This window comes from Micromesistius poutassou (genome assembly GCF_964030765.1).
Source record: "Micromesistius poutassou genome assembly, chromosome: 3".
Lineage (NCBI taxonomy): Eukaryota > Metazoa > Chordata > Actinopteri > Gadiformes > Gadidae > Micromesistius > Micromesistius poutassou.
The window spans coordinates 9,467,491-9,486,555 of NC_140273.1; the positions used below are offsets into that span (position 1 = coordinate 9,467,491).

The following is a 19,065-nucleotide window of genomic DNA, read 5'->3' on the forward strand; positions in this document are numbered from 1 at the left end:
TTGACTAGGCTAGTCTACATTAAAAAGACGTGTGCAACTAGCCTAGCTAAACACCGAATTGTGTTCTCATTAAACAACTTGCGATACGAGAGTCCTGGTTGCACAACGATAATAACAAATTAAGTGAACAAATGAATGATATAGTTGGTTGCATGGTTGAAACTTTTGAACAACTCTTTTAGAGGGGCCCACACCGATATTCTTTCAGGGGGCTCAGAATTCCTAGCAACTGCCCTGAATATGACTAATCGCGGTAACAAATAAAGAAATGAACACAGCATATAGGAGTCGATATGTTCAATTTTTTATGCAGAACAACATGCACATTATGATGCATTAAGACACATGGGCCCAAGGCATTGTTACATTCAAATTCAAATGTCACATTCAAACTGACATGAATGTCAACAATTCCGCCGGCCCGTAATTGCCCCCCCCCCGCCGCCTACATGCGCCAGTAGGTGACGCCTATAAATAATGTTCTGTGTGATGCATTGTCGTTGTAGGCCTACTGTGTATTATGCAAAGACGTTACTTGTGCCTTGCTTCGTTATATCACGCAGCGTCCGTCACCAACATGTTGACGCGCGCCAAATCCAAGTTGTTCTCCTCAAAAAAAATATTATATATATATATTGCTCACCTAAACTGAGTGATGTAATTTGCACCATGCACTTTGGTTTTAGTTTTTGTTGTTTCCTGTCACTCAAATGAGTGCAATCTTAAATGTCTGTGATATTGCTGGTGTCTGATTTATGTTCTAAATAGACAAAAGTGAGAACAGCAGTAGTTGTGTGAATTTATGAGGCAGTCTGTTTTATTTTTTAGAAGGAAAAAAGTATGAGTTGTATTCAGTTACCAATTAGCTGCATTTCTGTTTTAGAAAGGGGACCGTTTGAATGTGACATTTGAATTTGAATGTAACAATGCCTTGGGCCCATGTGTCTTAATGCATCATAATGTGCATGTTGTTCTGCATAAAACATTGAATATAACGACTCCTCCTGTTCATTTCTTTATTTGTTACCGTGATTAGCCATATTCTCCGGCCCTTAGTTTGATGAACTGGCCCCAGTCTCGAATTAATTGAATAGCCCTGCCCTAGTGGGTCTGTGTTTTCCTTGGCTCACGCATCATTCTCACCTTTTTCACCCCAAACCAGTTTGCATGCCTGATTTAAGGAAGTGGGTTCCGTGTGTGTGTCCGGGAGCAGGGAACAACCGTCCAGAGTTGTGAGCGTGCGAAAAACAGCCATATTACAAATAGAATACAACATAAAACTGATTTTCAGTGCACCAGTGAATCTGAAATCAAACATGTCCTTTGGGTTTTATAAGGAGGGGAATATTGACAAAAGCCTTGCTATTTGTAAATGAAAAAAAATGTGGCACATATATATTTTGCAAGCGATCTGATTGGTCGGAAAAAAAACAATTTATTTGTTTTTTTTGGACCAATCTCATTGGTCAAAATTTTTCATTTTTATTTTGAGCGATCTGATTGGTCGAAAAATATATACTATTAGAACGATCTAATTGGTCAAAATATTATTTTTTGGGAGTGATCTGAGTGGTCGAAATATATTAATTTTACGAGCGATTTGATAGGTTGAAAAATAAGTATTTTGTAAACATTTGACGAATCATGAAATCACACCCGATCGTTAAAACATTTAATCTTTCCATATTAAAATGTATCGTCCCTGAATCGTATCGTCCCGCATGTATCTAGATACTTTGTCCTATAAATCGGATCGTCCTATAAAGGAGAGATGCACACCCATAATAAATACCCTCTTCAGCTCTCTCATCATTACATGTATCATCATTACAGAGATCATCATTACGAGAGGTGATCGAGTATTCGACCTTAGGATGGTATTAAACTAACGTTACCTCATGTTTCTTTGGTAACCTCTGTTCAGTTTGACGTGTGGCTAACAAACGCGCCTTGACAGAAACAAGAAACAACGCAAATTATGCAAATATCACATAGTAAATTCTTTCCAATTAAAAAACACCCGTTTTTCTTTTAATTTAATAATTGACACAAAAAAATAATCTACAAAAAAACAAATTAAGTTACTGTGAAATCCCCCCCTCCCCCCAAAACAAAGGACATCACCCGCTACTCCAATAAAACTGTTCATGACATCCTGACCCGACCAGACAATAACACTCATTGGCTACATTTTGACAACATTAAATTAAGTACACACACACATACACACAGCTGACCATGACACACCCTTCATTCAAACTAGCAAGGGAACAATCTTTGGCGCCATTCTTAGTAGTTAGTCAGTCAACCACACACTTTTAATGTGGAGTGTTCGGGTTCACAAAGTAAAAGTCCTCCTGGTGTTTACAGTCCACTATACAGACTTTCTTATTAGATCATTAGTACAACAAACACACAAACTGTCAAGTTCATGAGAACGGACAAACACCGGACTGTTTTACTTTCTGAACTCGATATTTCAAAATTTTCGTTGAAAGAATAAAAAAAGTAAGCAAAAAAAACGCAGGTGTGGTAAGAAATGGACGCAGGAAGAACAGTTTAGTTAACAGAGGTATTTAGCGGTGGCGTGAGGAGTCTGGTGTGAACAGACGACTCCCAGAAACACACTGACAGTTGAGTAGAGAGGTTGAGAGCCAAGCAACAACTTGCACTTTTGCATTGAGGAGCGTTTTACAGTCCTGCATAGTATTTGAACGGTTTAACATTTGAACAAACTAAGGCGTCGTGTTACATTGACATTTGAGTAGATTAACTTGATTAGCAGAGAACGAAAAGATCAAACATTACGCACCCCCACCCCCCCCCCCCCAAAAAAAATAAATTCAAGTACACTAAAAATACCAGCCTAATACTCGAGCCCATCTGTCCAAATCAGGGTTCTACATTTCTATTCAAGTCTTGGTTGTGTCCAGGAAGGGTCCAGTGTGACTAACAGCACCGGGGGCGCACGGGACTCAGGCCCAGGCCAGACTCGCCCATAGCGAGAGGGGATACACTTTCTCACCCATTCCAATGGAAAGAAAATACATCATATTGCCTATATGTACACAAACACACACAAATCTATCTCACGTACACACACACCTCATACGATCTCGCTCACACACACACGCTACACACATATTATGTCCCTGTGTAAATTACAAATAATTTATCAATAATATTAATATATAAGATCATATAACAACTTAACAGTCATTTGTAGGAGCAGAAGTGACATCCAACAGTACATTTCTACAAACTCGACAGTTTGCTCCACATCAGGGACATGAGGGGGGAAAAAAAACATCTGTCTATTTTTTCTCCATTTCTTTTTTTTTTTCTCTTTTACTGCAAGAACATAAAGAATCCCGTAATTCCACAGAAGCTTAAATACAAGTTATATTACGTAGCGTACGACTAGTCTGCCGCCTAGCTCACAATCTTATGCCACAGTGATCAAGGTCGGTCATATGTAAACATGTCGACAAAAATAAAATTGAAAAAAAAAAAAAAAAGGCTGAACAAGACCTTTTTTTTTCTTTTCAAATTATTAGTTTCTTGCTTGCCGCTCTACTTGATAATAATAACAAAATAAAAAAAAGGCTTAAATTAGGTTGTGTCCATCATTGTCCTTGATAGTGAGATTATACCGATGCTTGCTCCTAGGTCCAAGATGAAGGGTCAGTGTACAACTAGATGAATCAGTCCATCCCAGCGAATGGCCGGCTCCCATTGGTGGACATCTGTGATGTCACCAGGCAGGGGGCTGGATCCTGTGTGAACTAGTGGTCAGTGGGACTTCCTCTTCATGTCGCTACCCTGGTTTTGGTTTGCATCTGTTGGAAGAAAATATCATAATGCTAATACATTTGTAGGTAGTGGTGGAACACGGTGTCCAGATGTCCCTTGTCTCCTTTGGGCCGTTCAGCCGAGTAGCGCAACCCGCTGGAGGGGACGTGAACCCTTCTCATGATACGGCCAGGCACACCGGACAGACACAATGTAGCGACGGACTGCTACTGAGGCACATTAAAACACACACACACTGCTACAGCAGTAAGACCGACAGAGACAGACAGAGTAAAGTCAAAGTAAAGTTACCTGAGAAAGCAAGTTGCAAGTGTGGAGGGAGAGCAGCCTGTGAGCCCGACTGGAGAGACTTATACAGTTCTGAGAAGAGGGAGGGAGAGAGAATTGAGATGTAGGTTTAAATGGAGAAACGGCATTAAAAGGGTGGGGGGGGGGGTATGAAATAACCAGAAATTGAGTACACCTTCAACACCTATTCCAACTCTGTGATTTGATGGGGGTGAATGGTCTCTACATTTAAAAACACACAAAAAATAGCCTCATTTCACAGTGGTACTGTGTTAAATGACAGAGTGTGCTGCTAGCCTGAACATATTCACAATTTTCTGAGGCGACATTGCCCCTTAGAGAACAATGAACAGACGAGGATCTAGACTGGTCGTTTATCATTAAGTGCATTCCTCATCTTACATTGCCATCGTGAACCCCTATTTCTACCAAGAAGCTGGGATCGCTTCATGGCAGCAGAACCTATTGGTAGGACTTAATGTTTACAATAACTGAACCTACTACATTAACAATTCAACATTAGCGTTGAACCTGCAATATGTTCCTTTTTTACTGCAGCCAAGTACTCCATAATTATTGTTATTTTTTTTCAAATCAGACCTTCAACATTTCTCAAGGACAAAAACGCTCCACGCCACGAGTCAATCCATCCAGGGAATTTTCCTCTGCCCTTTCCTCTGAACTTTCCTCTACCTTCTGCCCCCTGTAGCTACAACTCTAGCCACTAGAGGCTGCTTACACAGTGCAGGTTTAAATAGCCACATCAACCTGAAAGCTATTTACCCAGCAGCTCGTTCTGTGTGAGGGAGAATCCTGAGTTGGGGGCCCCGCCCAGGCCCCCGGGCACACCGGGTGGGGCGCTGAAGTTGAGCAGAGAGGGGAACTGGAAGGGCAGCGACACTGGGACCAGTCCTCCCAGCATTCCGAACCCCAGGGGCAGAGTGGGGGGGCTGCCCACCAGGCCGCCACCAGCCACCGACGACACCTGGGGGGAGGGGGAGAGGGGGAGAAACAGAGATGGTGACTTGAGATGCAGGTTAAGGGAAGGCAATGGGATTGAGACATACTGGAGAGTATAAATGTGAAATACTTTGTGTTAAAAAGGCCAGTCTACTTGCAGTACAAAAAACCCTGAATAAACATGCAGACCAATAACTACATGCATATGATAATATCAAAATGATAATCACATCCATATGGAAACATTGTTTCCCTATGATCATCAATCTGGCCTTTGCGGGGCAGCAATTGACTTCTCAATATGGACGCAGCCTTAGGTTGTTCAAAAATCTTCAGCCAATTGCCGAATCTGGTTTGAAGTAAAGCTCAAACATTGTAAGCTAATGTTTTCTGTTAATCTTGTGGATAGTTTTTTTGTCTATTTCAGAATAAAACCGTTTTGATTGCTACACTTTCCCTGGCGAGGGCATTGTTTTTGGAAAAGGCAAAAGGCTTTCACATGGGTCCTGGCCAGACCAATCTTTTGCGATAAATAGAATGTTAACTCGCAAGATCCGTAACGTGACAATATATTTCCAATTTTACTGAACAATCAACTGATTGTTCCTAAGGAAGAATATTAAATAGTCATTCCACTTTTTTTTTTTTTACTGTGACTCAATCTGTGGGTTCAGAAAAAAACCAATATGATCAAATCATACCACAAAATACTACCAGTGTCAACCTAAATCACAGGCAAATCTGTTCTCAATATGAGAACGTCTCAACTCTGCGTTCTCACCTGGGCCATGTGGGAGGGGCTGGGCGTTCCAGAAACCACCCGTCCATTTCCTGCCTTGGAGCCCTGGCCGGCCCCGCCCCCAGACCTCTGCCTCTGTCCGTGATTGGCCGAAACCGAAGAAGACGACGAAGACGACGACGGGGATGGGCTGTTGCCGGGGCGAATGGAACCGGCCGTCATAGCTGCCATGCTGTTATTGTTGTTGATCTTGTTGCTGGGGCTAGCGGTGGTGATGCTACCGCTGCTAATGCTAACAGCCTGGGTCTTCTGGCCCCCAGCGAAGCTGTAGCTAGCCTGGCCCAGCTTCGCCTGGACCCCCACTGGGAGGCAGTAGGGGGGGCGGAATCCCTGAGCTTTCTGGGAGAACTGGTGCTGCTGGGCGGAGAGGATCTGCGGCTGGGAAAGGGAGGAGGAGGAGGAGGAGGAGGAGGAAGGGGGAGGAGCTGGGTTGGGCCCTGGCGGCCGCGGGGTGAGCTTGATGATGGAGGAGGAGGTGCTGCTGTGGGAGGACTTGGTGAGCGTGGCCTGCATGGGGGTGATGAAGTTGGACTGGTGGTGCTGGGGCTGGGGATGGGGCTTAGCGAGAGTGGCAGAGTGGGGGGAGAGTGAGGGGCTGGGGGTGTGAGCGGAGGAGGCGGAGGAGGACACCGGGGGGCAGTACGACTGCAGGGTGGGCCGTGGGAGGGAGAGGGGGCCGGCGCGGGAAGGGGGGAGCATGCCACCACCCATGGAGCCCCCGTTGCTACTGCTGCTGACACTGGTGGTGGTGGTGGGGGGTTTAGTGCTGCTCTTGGCCACGCCCTGGGGCCCGCCAAGGGGCCCCACGGAGCCCGAGAAGCCCTTCTGGTGCGGGGGCAGGAGGGGGGATGCGGTGGGTGGGGGCCTCTGCTTCGGAGGCGAGGGGGAGGGCTGGGGTTGGAGCTTGTTGACTCCGCCCATCATCACACTGGGCCTGCTGTGCACCGGGGTTGCCACGGTGACGAGTCTCTGGTGCTGGCTCTGGCCTGGGGCCCCCGAGGGTAGCTTCATGGTGCCGTAGGAGCCGTCGCCGGGCTTGGAGGGCAGCGAGGCCCCAACCGCCTGCAGCCTGCTCAGGGTGGAGGAGGAAGGGGAGGAGCAAGAGGAGGAGGTAGACGAGGAGGAGGAAGGGTTGTGGGCCGCGGCGGAGGGGCCGCTGACCAGCACGGCAGACTCCATCTTGACCAGGGAATGTTGCGGCGCGGCGGCGGCGGCGTGGGCGGAGGAGAAGGGGAGGTAGGAGGAGGTGGGGAGCTGCAGGGGCGGAGGAGACACCACCAGGCCCTTGGAGGTGCTGCCGAGCAGGGCCAGCGCGTGCGAGATGGAGTCCAGGGTGGGGGCGGACAGGTCCTCGTCCAGGGAGTCCGACAGGCAGATGGGCTCGGCCGAGGAGGGCAGGGGGGGGCGGCGGCCGGCGGGGGGGGTCAGCGAGGTGGAGGCCCCAGGGGTGGAGGTCATGGGGAAGGCGGGGTTCTGGATCCAAAGGCCCTCCTGTAAACGGGACGGAGCATGCGACCGTGGGTTAGGACCAGTGAGTCATCCCTCCCTCTGCTCTCTCATCTTAAGATTCACACCCAGAGACTACAGCTGCTATGTGTGGGTTTGGACAGACACTACTAGGGGCTACTCTTTAAATGTGCGCTGCTCAAAGGCCCGGTTCTTGTTGTAGATCCAAAGACTCTGTGTAGTGTAGTGTCGGCTGTGCTCAGAGCAGCAGCACCAGCAGAGAGAGCTCACCTTGGCTTTGGCCCTGGGCCCCGACAGCACTCTCTTCTTCACTCTACAAGGACAAACAGTCACAAGACAGCCAGTTAGACATTACACACTATTATTGATTATGTATTCAAGCACCTGAAGACTGCAAGGAGGATTACTCTTCATAATTTACAGCATTCATTACCACTATGTTCATTACTAAACACTTACAGGTTTCCAGTGAGATGACTGTGCACTGTACGGCTCTCCTTCAACAGAATCCTACAAAGAGACGGAAAGAGACAGATCCCTGAAACTCTTTTTAACCACACGATGAGTCATCATCACCGATCATATATACGCCACATTTTAATTGAACTTTTAAAAGGTTATGTTTGTTAGCATTTGTCTCAAGACTAATGTTTAGACTGCACTCCTGTCCAGTTTAGGCCACATTTTTATTTTCAATTACATCCTATGATGGGCACAATAGGCCCTTTACACAGAGGCATCACAACAATGATGATGGCCTTGCTGCTTTCACTCAGCAGGGCATGGCTAGTCGTCTAGACTAGTCTACTAGCCGGGTTCATCCCAGGAGCAGACCCTTAATGAGCATTATGAGCAAGGCCTGTGTGTGTCCTATGACGGCGCTTCTACTAATAAGCGTTCATTGCTCCCACACACATACTTGGGACAGAGACGCGGCAGACAGACAATGAGGAAGACCACGAGGGACATGCCCCGGCAGATAGAGTGAGATGGAGGGACGGACCTGGCCTGCATCCAGCCCTTAGGCCACAGTGGTTTGACCTCGTTCTCCATGAAGGCCTTGAGGTAGTCCTCTACAGAGAGCTGGGAGGGCTTCTCCAGCTCGTAGCAGCTTAGCTTCACACGCACCAGGCTGCAAAGGAGGTTCCTACGCACACACACACACACACACACACACACACACACACACACACACACACACACACACACACACACACACACACACACACACACACACACACACACACACACACACACACACACACACACACACCTTACTTTTTGAGTTTGTGACCCCTTCTAAAAGCAATGTTTATTGACCGGCTTAAGAGAGGATATATTCTCCATGGGGCTGGTACCTGAGCTTGTCATCCCAGATGAACTTCTTGCGGGGTCCCATCACCCTCTTGCCAGGCTTCTCCTCATCCTCGTCCTCCGATCCGTTCCTCTCCACCCCCTCAGACTGCTGCCTGGAGGACACACACATGCACGATGGAATGACTAAACGCACACGCCAAACACACATCCTGAAATACATCATTGCCTTAAAAAAAACACAACTAGAAACTACAACCCTGTTGTAGGAACCGGTCAAGGTACAAAGTACATTTTACATTACATTTAGGGCATTTAGCAGACGCTTTTATCAAAAGCAACTTACAATAAGTACATTTGTCATAAGAAGTGAAACAATATATCGCTGTCGGTACAGTAAAGATGTTCATAGAACCAAGTGCAGTACTGACAATCGTCAGGCTAACCCCATTCCCCGTATACGGCAGTGACAGCTAGCTACTGCAGATGCTACACAATTAAGTACATGCTAAACAATTAAGTACAATGAATGAATACAATGTGCATTAAGTGCGTTCATTAAGTGCCAGGACATACAACAGATAATAGTGGGTAGGGGGACTGAATGGCTATGCAGAGTCTAGGTGAACTCTGAACAGGTGAGTTTTGAGTCTTTTGCAAGTAACCAAGCTGGATTTGTTTGTTTGTTTCTGTGAGTCTGTCTTACTTGGCAACCTTGGCCATGCAGTCCATGTTGTATCTGGCGATCTGCTCCGGCATCACGCTGCACACGGCCAGCTTCAGCTTTAGCAGAGGCGTCCGCAGGCGGTCGTCCTAAGAGGGTGAGGAGATGGCGAGGCTCGTCATTAGTATATCTCTCACACACACACACACACACACACACACACACACACACACACACACACACACACACACACACACACACACACACACACACACACACACACACACACACACACACACACACACACACACACACAGGTGTGTTCTCCTCACGGCGCCTATAGAGAGGAGCTTTGCCACTGGGGGTTAGCCACCCACAGCCACACACACACACACACACACATTAATCAGCAGCACCTCTGGGAGCGAGCTCCGGAGAAACACAACAATACCACCAGCCTCTCAGAACCAGAAATAGCACTGTCGAACCCACTCAACTGCCATGACACACACATACACACACACCCCCTATGGCTTATCCGCAAGGTGCCAGTCTTGGCACTAGTTGACAGGTTGAGCTTCATCATTCACTTGCATTGGCTGTATTTGTATTCCATGGAAAACAACAAACCCCTTATGAATTTAGTGACAAAGAAAAACATGGAGCAAGAGAGAAAGGAGGAGCGCATGACACAAAGTATGAAAGAACGACAAAGAAAGAAAGATCAATCGTTCCCTCATCTGAAAACATCCCTCTGGTCTCTGCTCCAAGGGCTTGTGACAACAACAACAACATCCTTATTAATAATTAGATAGCAGTGGTCTGGTACAGTTTAAGGATTAAAAAAACACAGTGACAGCCCTAATCTAGGAGTAGTCTGGGCCTAATCTGGGCAGTATCCTTTTTTTCAGACTTCCTGAAATTTCACATGGCTATACGATACATGACTGTATTGATGTTTAAAAAAACATAGAAATAAAGCTGAGCTAATGTTGATTGTAGCATTTATAAGATTGTCTAGCCTATAAGGCTGAGTTTACAATACACAGTTTGCCTACTTGTACTGAGACTTGCTGGGTTTGAATACCTATGGCACAAATCAATATGAATAAATATGAAATAAGCGCTTTTCTTCCATGGATTCAGTCGGAGTACACTCTTTTACCCATTTCATTTTTATCTGCGATAGGTTCTGCCAATGTACACCGTCAGAAAGTCAGTTGAATCTGTGATATATAGTCTTCACTCTTTCTAAAACTAGCCGGTTTACTCCTAAACAGCGATTTGAATGTGATATGAATTGGGGACATTGAAACTTGAGAGCGAGAGAGGAGTGCTGCTGCCTGCACGTCTCCTGGGCAGGTATACACTGCCAGACACACGGGACACAAACCGGTGATCACGTCTTTAGTTCCCCGCTTCACATCGGTGTTATTCAGAGCGTGATAATCTGTTCAATATCCCATATCTTTCCAACTTGAAAACACTTCATTAACTGCTGTTGAGATGTGGGATGAGTTTAATGTAGCCCCAGGGTAGCGCTGTGCTGCTGTACATTTTACGTCTGGGCATTCCTGGTTAATTGTAAAAGATTAATGCTGGTTAACTCCGCCTACCTGCCAGCCATTACACATGGGTGAACAAACCTATTTCAGTCTCAAATTTAATGCAACAGAAAATACTTTAATTCATACTATTCTGGATTCAGGATTATATCCTGTTTCAAAACTCGCAAAAAAAAACATTATACACAACATAATAAAAACTAGATACATAAGATGTCCTTCAGTAGAAAGAGGAGCATCTGTGTGTTTCATGGTATCGAAGCAGACCTTCAGGGTTTCCAGACTCCCCGGGTATACCACGACACCGCCTGCTCTAACCTATTCCCAGCGTGCAGAGGCTGCCGCGCCCTGTGTGCCCCAGGTGTGCGGACCCACCTGGATGTTGAGTGTGAGCTTCTTCAGACGCTTCAGCAGGGCCTCCTTGTTGCAGGGCACAAAGGCCTCCATGTGGGAGTAGATAGCGGAGCGCACCTCTGGAGGCTGCTCCTGCACCTGGAGCTCAATACTGGAGGAGCAGAGAGGGAGGGGAGGGGGGAAGTATTACTTATCAATCAGGTGGAAGACGGGGAAAATGAAAACGGTGCAGGGGTTTTGAGACAATAACCCTTCCTTTTCTGCTCCCTCACTAAGTTTCTCCGCCACTGAGGAATGTTGCTGAGCTATGAGAACCCTGTGTGAGCACATGATTGACAGGCCGGATGGGTTCCCTGGAACCATCAGGGAAAGAGATGGGTCAGAGAGGTGCCAGGGGCGGGCTAGAATCTAAAGGGTCTCATACAGAGGCAGGCGCCGTCAACCACAACAGACATTTTCATTCACTCATAGCGGACGGGTGACAACGCCATTAATTCAAACTAAATTACACTCACATTATATCCCTTAAAACTCACCTACAGACAGACAATAACCATTTAAACTATAGAAAGTCATTTGTGGAAAGACGATGGAGCCAATGCTAGCCAGCCAGCAGAGCTAATGCCAGAGAGAGTGTGAGAGACGAAGAGACGGAGGAGGTAGGAGAGCAGAGGTAGTAGGAGGAGAGAAGAGGAGCTGGTTGAGGTGTTGACTCACTCCAGCAGGATGTTGTTCATGTCCAGCGTGAAGAACTTCTTCCTGCCCTCCTGGTCGAACTGACGAGAAGCCTGCAGTCGGAGCACACACAGTCAGCATGCTTCACACACACACACACACACACACACACACACACACACACACACACACACACACACACACACACACACACACACACACACACACACACACACACACACACACACACACACACACACACACACACACACACACGCTGTCTCCCTTCTCTCACATCCACTCTATTCTCACCTACACAATTCACTCACAGCCCACTCACCCCTCTTAGGTCCTCAATGCGTTTGATGAGCGGAGCCGGAAGTCCTTCAGGTAGCGGGGGCGGCGAGAACATGCCCCCCCCGCCACTCAGCCCCCGCCCCAGGCCCAGGCCTGCTCCCAGCCCCCCTCCCCCCGCCGCCGCCAGCGCCTTGGAGCCTCCCACTCCCAGGAGGCCGTTCTCCCTGGCCCCGGCGTGCTGCGGCGCGGCGTCCAGGAGGCCGAAGTCCAGGTCACCCAGGAGGTCCTGCAGCTCCTTCTCGTTGGCCGAGCCCAGCAGGGACATCACAGCCGGGTCGGCGGTGAGGTCAGCCAGCGAGAGGTCGCCGGGGGCTGTGTTGCCGTGGAGATGGGCTGCGTTCACCGAGGCGGCGGCGGCGGCGGCCGAGGCCAGCGAGTGGTTGGGCTTGGCGGCGAGGTGCGGGTGGGCGTGGGCGGCGGACGGGGTGTGGTGCGCGGCGGGGTTTCTCTTCCTCATCTCGTCCTTCTCGCGGTTGAAGCGGCGGATCATGGCCGCCAGGCACAGGGAGTCCTTCATCAGCTTCTTCCTCTTCTTCTTTTCGGGCCGGTGGAGGCCCAGAGTCATCACCCTGCGCAACACAGAACCAGAACCACGCTCAGGTCAGTTTAACACGTGGCCGTGACCGGAGAACCCTGAGCTTCAAAATAAAAGCCCTCCCGTGTTTCTGGACAAATGGCGCAGATCCAACTGACAGATGTCATTCACTAACATATGACATGTTAAGATGCACACATAGACAGCCCCCTCTGATGGAAGTAGACTGACATCACACACACACACACACACACACACACACACACACACACACACACACACACACACACACACACACACACACACACACACACACACACACACACACACACACACACACACACACACACACACACACACACACACACGATGAGGGCCGATGCTATTTTAGGGCATTTCTTTTAGGAACTCTGCATGTACACCGGCATTAAGCGGGCGATCAGCCAATCGGAGCGCGGCTAATGGAGTCTTTATGACTGCCCTGGATGACAGATATATGAGCCCTCTGCCACCAGGCCCAGACCTACCAGGGACCACCAGGTGGTGCATCAGTCCCGACGCTAACGAGAGAACCAAGGGGGTCCTTGTCTCATACACAGTGTCGGCTCTCATAGTGTGACAACACATCGACGCAGGCGCCTCTCTATAATACAGAGAGGACACCTTTCACATGAGATCATGCAGGCCCTCAAAGTGTTGTTTTTTTCTGTGTCAACCGGGCAGAATAGGAGAGCTGGGTATTCAAACCAATGGCAGCAGCCACCTTTGGCACATGCTTTGATACAGCAGACGGTGTGTTCCCTCCGACTGCCGCCAATCAAATTATGAATGATCAAAGCAGATGCCTCCTACGCTTTGTCCCACCCTAATCTCCGGTTAAACTCAGAGCAAATTATAGATGCCAGATATGCCTTTTCACATTATCTGGGGGAAAAGGCAATGTATCAACCAGAACCCCCATGGAAAAAGGGTTTCCTTATAGTCTTATCTGAATGGAGAGGATTATAAAAATATCCTGTTCATTATCAAGCTCCATGTCATTTAACCTTTATAAGAACCCTTAGCTCGGCTCAAGTTTACACACACACACACACACACACACACACACACACACACACACACACACACACACACACACACACACACACACACACACACACACACACACACACACACACACACACACACACACACACACACACACACACACCCTTTTCTTAACGTTAAACAAAGCAGAGAGTGTTGGCGCAGTGGTGCCTTCGACAGAACAAGGCTCATCCCACCCGCAATCCCAGTCTGTGCTCACAACAATAACACACTGTGGGCCGTAGGCAAATAGTAAGTAGGCCTCTTCCTCACCCCTGTTTGGGCACCCTGTTCTTCCTTGGTTTACTCTCCTCGTCCACGTCTCCCGCCTTCTTCTTCCTCCGCTGGATCTCCTGCTCGGTGCCATCGTTCACCTTCTGAAGCAAAACCAGCTGTAACGTCAAGAAACGCCACCGTGCCTGCGTGTCTGCTAAAGCTGACCCCACACTACAAGATAAATGTCCCGATATCGGGGCCGATTTGCCCCTTACGAGAATCTGGGTGGCGTTCCCATGGCAGCCGAATCGGGACGAAAATCGGCCAAGATTATCCTGTCTGCCGTAGTGTTCTAAGATAGAATCTCATAAACTTAAGACCTCCCGATCTCAAAATCGGGGTTATCCAACATGTTAGATATTTTCGGCATGTTGAGTGTGTAGTCAACATAATAGCGACGCACGCACACACAAACACACACGCAAAACACACACACACGCTGACCCGAAGGTGCTCCATAATGCCAAAGCGCATTCAATTCTCACTTTTCAATTTTCGTTTCCAAATATTTATTTAAAAACGAAAATATCTGTTTTAGTGCGTGTGTGTTAAATTAAATGTTTTTATATCTTAAACAAATTCCGTTGCAAATAGGAGGCGCGCAGCATCAATATCCTAACACAGACACATTTTGCAGATTGTAAATTGACATGATACATTGTAAACGTTCACAATCCTGCTCTATGCTCTGTGATATTTTGTTTATCATCATTTCTATTAATTTCTGCGAGGCGCATAAAGTGGTCATGTAGATCGGTCGTCTGCCCGTCTATTGCGCGTATCACACATGAGCAGATCTTGCACACAACGTCAGTCGTGTCCCTTGGCTGTCCTATTTGTTGTATATTTGTTGATGTTGTTATTGTCATGCGTGTTCTGGTTATTTGCGCATGATTAAACATGAGTCTTTATATGGCGATAAAACAAAGCTTTGTTGCGTTTTTTTTCCTTCTTTTTGAAGTGGGGATCGGGGGTGCGCCAACCCGGTTGGGACGTAAAGGGGGTGCGCAGGAAAAAAAGTTTGGGAACCGCTGCTCTAGATCTACCATCTCTTGTCTCTCGATCTCTTGTCTCGTGCTGGATGACGTAGCCTACACGGCCGAGAATCGGATAAGATTATCCTGTAGTGTGGGGTGTTCCGTCTTGTGTTCTAATCTTATGTCGGATCGGAGAGCAAAAATCGGCTGCGATTCTCGTTAAGTGTGGGGTGTACTCCGACTCAAAAATCGCATAAGATAAAAAAAATCGTGTAGTGTGGGGCAGCCTTAAGAGACCGGCTAACGTTACAGAACAGGTGTGCAACGCAGGCAGACACACACACACACACACACACACACACACAATCATGGCGATTGTGTGTGCGTGAATTCCTTTGTTGGATACCTGCCTGTATGTGTCGAGTGCCACACGTGATTGAGATAACATAAAAGCACAAAAATATCCAAAAGGCGATAATCGCCTTTTCTTGAACTACAGCTGAGGTTGAGGTATACTTTGGGATCCTCCTCCTAACCTGCTTTGTGGAACAGGACAGGTCCCAGGCTAATACTACTGGGCCAATATAGAACCATGCAGTGTTGGTATCATGGCAGCCACTGGAGGCTGGCCAGCCCTTGCATACATTCTTTAAAAAAATATATAAACCACACCCCCTCCCTCCAGGCTGCCCTCCAAAGCCACTCCCCCAAAACATGTGACTCGCTCACTGTGTTATGTTAATCCTACTGTTAATGTGAGGTTAATGCTTGAGATGTACCTTTTTCTTACTTGGCCACAATACATTTAATAACACTTGTTAGTATATGCTACACGTGAACCTCCTAAGATGGCGCAATTTGATTGGTTCGCTATCTCGGTATCGATATCCCATGATTGAGATCTCAAACTCGGGATATTGTTTTCATTGCGCGTGATGGTTGCCTCGTCACGCTAATAAAAACAAATAAACTGCTGATAAAAACAAATCAATCCCGGCCAAAAGGGTTATCTTGTTTATTTTTGGAGTGTTCATGTGTTGTATATACTAAAACAATTATTCACCACTTCAGAGAATAATTGTTAATTATAGCCTTGCTCTGTCTGGTGTTGGTAATCACTGTAGACAACCATCTCAAGCATAAACCTAACATTAACAGTGGGATTTGCATTGGGATCAGGTTAAGCCTGTTTATCCCTCCGACTCCCCCCGCATCTTTGGCCCCCCCGGGGCCCATCAGCCTGTTGTGGGCCCAGCCCTGCCTCCCTGTTGTGTTCGAGGCCCTCACCTTGTTCCCCTCCTCCCCTTCGGACTCTGAGGCGGCTCTGAACTGCAGGGTTCCCGTGTTGATGTAGAACCCGCCCAGCTTGGTGGTCAGGGAAGCCGGCACCAGCTCGTCATACTGGAACCATGGAACACACAACCACAACAAGGCTCAACGCGGGTCGCTCACTACAGTTATTCTTTGAACGCAAATAAAACGCCAACATTAAACAGGAGAAAGACATTGGACAGTTGAACGCTTTCCAGAAACACGTCAGCCCCAAGCATTCACTTGATACATTCCAACCTTTGGTTCTCGCAGTAGGACATGTTTACACGGTCAGAGAGACTCTGACCACGTGTGTCAGTACTTTGAGAGCGGGCCCCCAGTTCCATGCAAGCGTAAAAGACATGTTACGGTGACCACAATGTGTAGCCTTCTGTGAACCAAAGACACTGTCGGACACATGTACCCTCGGACATAAGAATAAGAATAACAATAAAAACAAACCCTAACAACAACAGCATATGGACCTATAGTAGGAAGTGTGGATAAACATAACCATGCACTGCTGATGATACCACGGGAAACAAAGATAATAGCCTTAATTACACGTTATAGACACATAAACACACTTGTATGTGTGTATAGTAGGTGCGTGCCCAGGGTATACACCCTTATGTTGCCAAGGAGGCCCTAAGCTACACTCACAGCCTCCGAGTTGTCTATGAAGGGGTCAGTCTCGTCGTAGCCAAAGCCGATGTCGATCAGGTCCTGCATCCGATCCTTCCTCTTCTTCCCAGTGTTGCCCTGGAGATCAGCCAGGAGAGGTTCACATGAGCACTGAACACACAGCCTTTGGATGAGGGCGTCACATAATCAGGGCCTTCCACACTACTTGCCACACTATTTGCCCTTCCACCTGGGCCACTGGAAATTTCTTTATTTACGCCTTCATTTTTTGCATTTCAGACATTTGTCTGAACTGCAACTGTCAAACATACTTTTCTGCAGAACCCAAATGAAACAATAACAATGGGTTGATTTAATAATTTACCATCACCAACCATGAGTTTGCCCAAGTTAATTAAAACACAACAACGGGGAGCACTTGAAGTTATGAAACAATAACGTTAAAAGGGCATTTACAAAAATAATACCTACATATTTGTTTTCAAACTTTTGGGCCATTGCCTCCATCTTCAGCCGGTCTGTCTCGTCATCGTTGAAGGGGTCATTGGGGTCGATCACAGGGGTGGGGGCCTTGATGGGGGTCTTGCTCTTAACCTAGGAAACATTATTTTAAATACAATTATTGGGTGGACAAATGCCACCAGAAAAATGTGCCTCATAAAAATCCACACCCCCCAATCAAATAAAATACAGAAAACTTAAAATCATGTTAAAAGTAGCCTATTTTAACATTTCAAACATTCTGCTTAAAAATAAATAAAAACTTTAGCAGATATTCTGTGTTTCTAAACTTGACCTTAAATGTAAATAAACACTTATTATATATAATATGTGTATATTATGTATAATATGTGTATATTATATACATCAAAACAAGTCCATAATCTGACATCATGCAATACTATGGATATGACATTTGCCTCATTCCCATGTTACATCCTGGTATTTCCATCCAGCTCGCCAGTCTATCACCCGCAGCCAGAGGGCCAAACTGCATGTGGCATTTTCAAGTGCTGTAATGGCTGTGTGACTAGGCTGTTGCTGGGCAAGTCGGTGAATAAGACACAGGTACCAGCACAAGATAATCTTTATCTTGTCGTTTGGGAGAGCGCTGGTCCCCAACTAACGAGCGAACAATCTTTGGGCTGAAGTTACGATACTTAACAGTGTGCAGAGTGTAGGACCGTACGAATGACTGAACCGTGGGTCTTTTGTGTAAAATGCCATGAATGGTCATTTGCACCACGCTAGTTCATGGAAGGACAAGGTGGACTTCCCCTTAGTAAGCGATGACAAGTCCTTCGCAGTTAACAGGGCAATAAAATAAACTCGCACACACATTTCGCCCCGTCTTATACCCCAGTAGCCTTACCTGGAGATTTTTAACGAGTTCCCCGTAATTAAACTCTACGGACGACTGGTCATTGGGCTCCGACAGAGAAAGATCCAATCGCACTGTAATCTTTTTCTCTTCTGTCGCGTCCCTGTTGCCAGTTTTGCCGAAACGACCACTGCCACCATCTGCCCCGGTGGCTGTCGCGTCGACCTCCCCGTCTCCATCAAAGTTGATGTCGGCCGCATCCTCCAAGCGGCGTTTCCTAGAATCCGTTGCTAATCCAGCTGCGAAGGTCGAGAGGGTGACAAATTGTACTTTTCTCGGTTCGGCCATTTGGATGAGCTGCCTGCCTAAACCTTGCTCCGGACAGACAGCGCGAGCTTTTCGCGAAACTACTCCAAATTGATGACTTGAAGAATGTTTCACGACGCTGCAGCAGCTGCTTAGAGTCTGTACAGGCGTAAGGAGCTCACCCACACCATGCAATTTGAGTTAAAGGAGGTGTGATGGCCTGGGAAAAGTTGTTTTTTAGTAGCTACTTGCATCCTCAAATTGCTATGGGACCGAGGCATTCACAGGAGCCATCTTGGATTTCGGGAGTAAATAAAATATCAGAGGGAGGTCACTGGGCCTGCGCGTACGG

The 19,065-nt window shown here is 47.2% G+C and overlaps 1 protein-coding gene across 2 annotated transcripts; it reads right to left on the reverse strand.

The window, feature by feature from the left end:
- Positions 1-2,131: 2,131 nt before the first annotated feature.
- ubn2a (ubinuclein 2a) lies at positions 2,132-18,985 on the reverse strand. Of its 2 annotated transcripts, XM_084465197.1 has the most exons (17): positions 18,459-18,985; positions 17,558-17,680; positions 17,105-17,203; positions 16,418-16,531; positions 14,151-14,254; positions 12,240-12,825; positions 11,942-12,012; positions 11,246-11,375; positions 9,348-9,454; positions 8,686-8,796; positions 8,331-8,474; positions 7,787-7,837; positions 7,598-7,640; positions 5,843-7,351; positions 4,885-5,086; positions 4,105-4,173; positions 2,132-3,839 (listed from the first exon to the last, which is right to left on the reverse strand). In XM_084465197.1, exons 1-17 carry the CDS (start codon positions 18,753-18,755, stop codon positions 3,793-3,795), a joined length of 3,807 nt encoding a protein of 1,268 aa, XP_084321323.1. In that variant the 5' UTR covers positions 18,756-18,985; the 3' UTR covers positions 2,132-3,792. The 2 variants fall into 2 exon arrangements, with proteins under 2 accessions (XP_084321323.1, XP_084321324.1); XM_084465198.1 differs by lacking the exon at positions 17,105-17,203.
- Between the last annotated feature and the right edge of the window lie 80 nt (positions 18,986-19,065).

What these genes read in the sequence shown, in the direction of transcription:
- ubn2a (XM_084465197.1), bottom strand. Translation starts at nt 18,755, where the DNA reads ATGGCCGAACCGAGAAAAGTACAATTTGTCACCCTCTCGACCTTCGCA. An exon ending in AAAAGTTTGAAAACAAATAT is followed by an intron (nt 17,204 to 17,557) that starts GTAGGTATTATT and finishes GCTGATCTCCAG; the next exon opens with GGCAACACTGGGAAGAAGAG. An exon ending in GCCCCTCCCACATGGCCCAG is followed by an intron (nt 5,087 to 5,842) that starts GTGAGAACGCAG and finishes CCCTCCCCCCAG; the next exon opens with GTGTCGTCGGTGGCTGGTGG.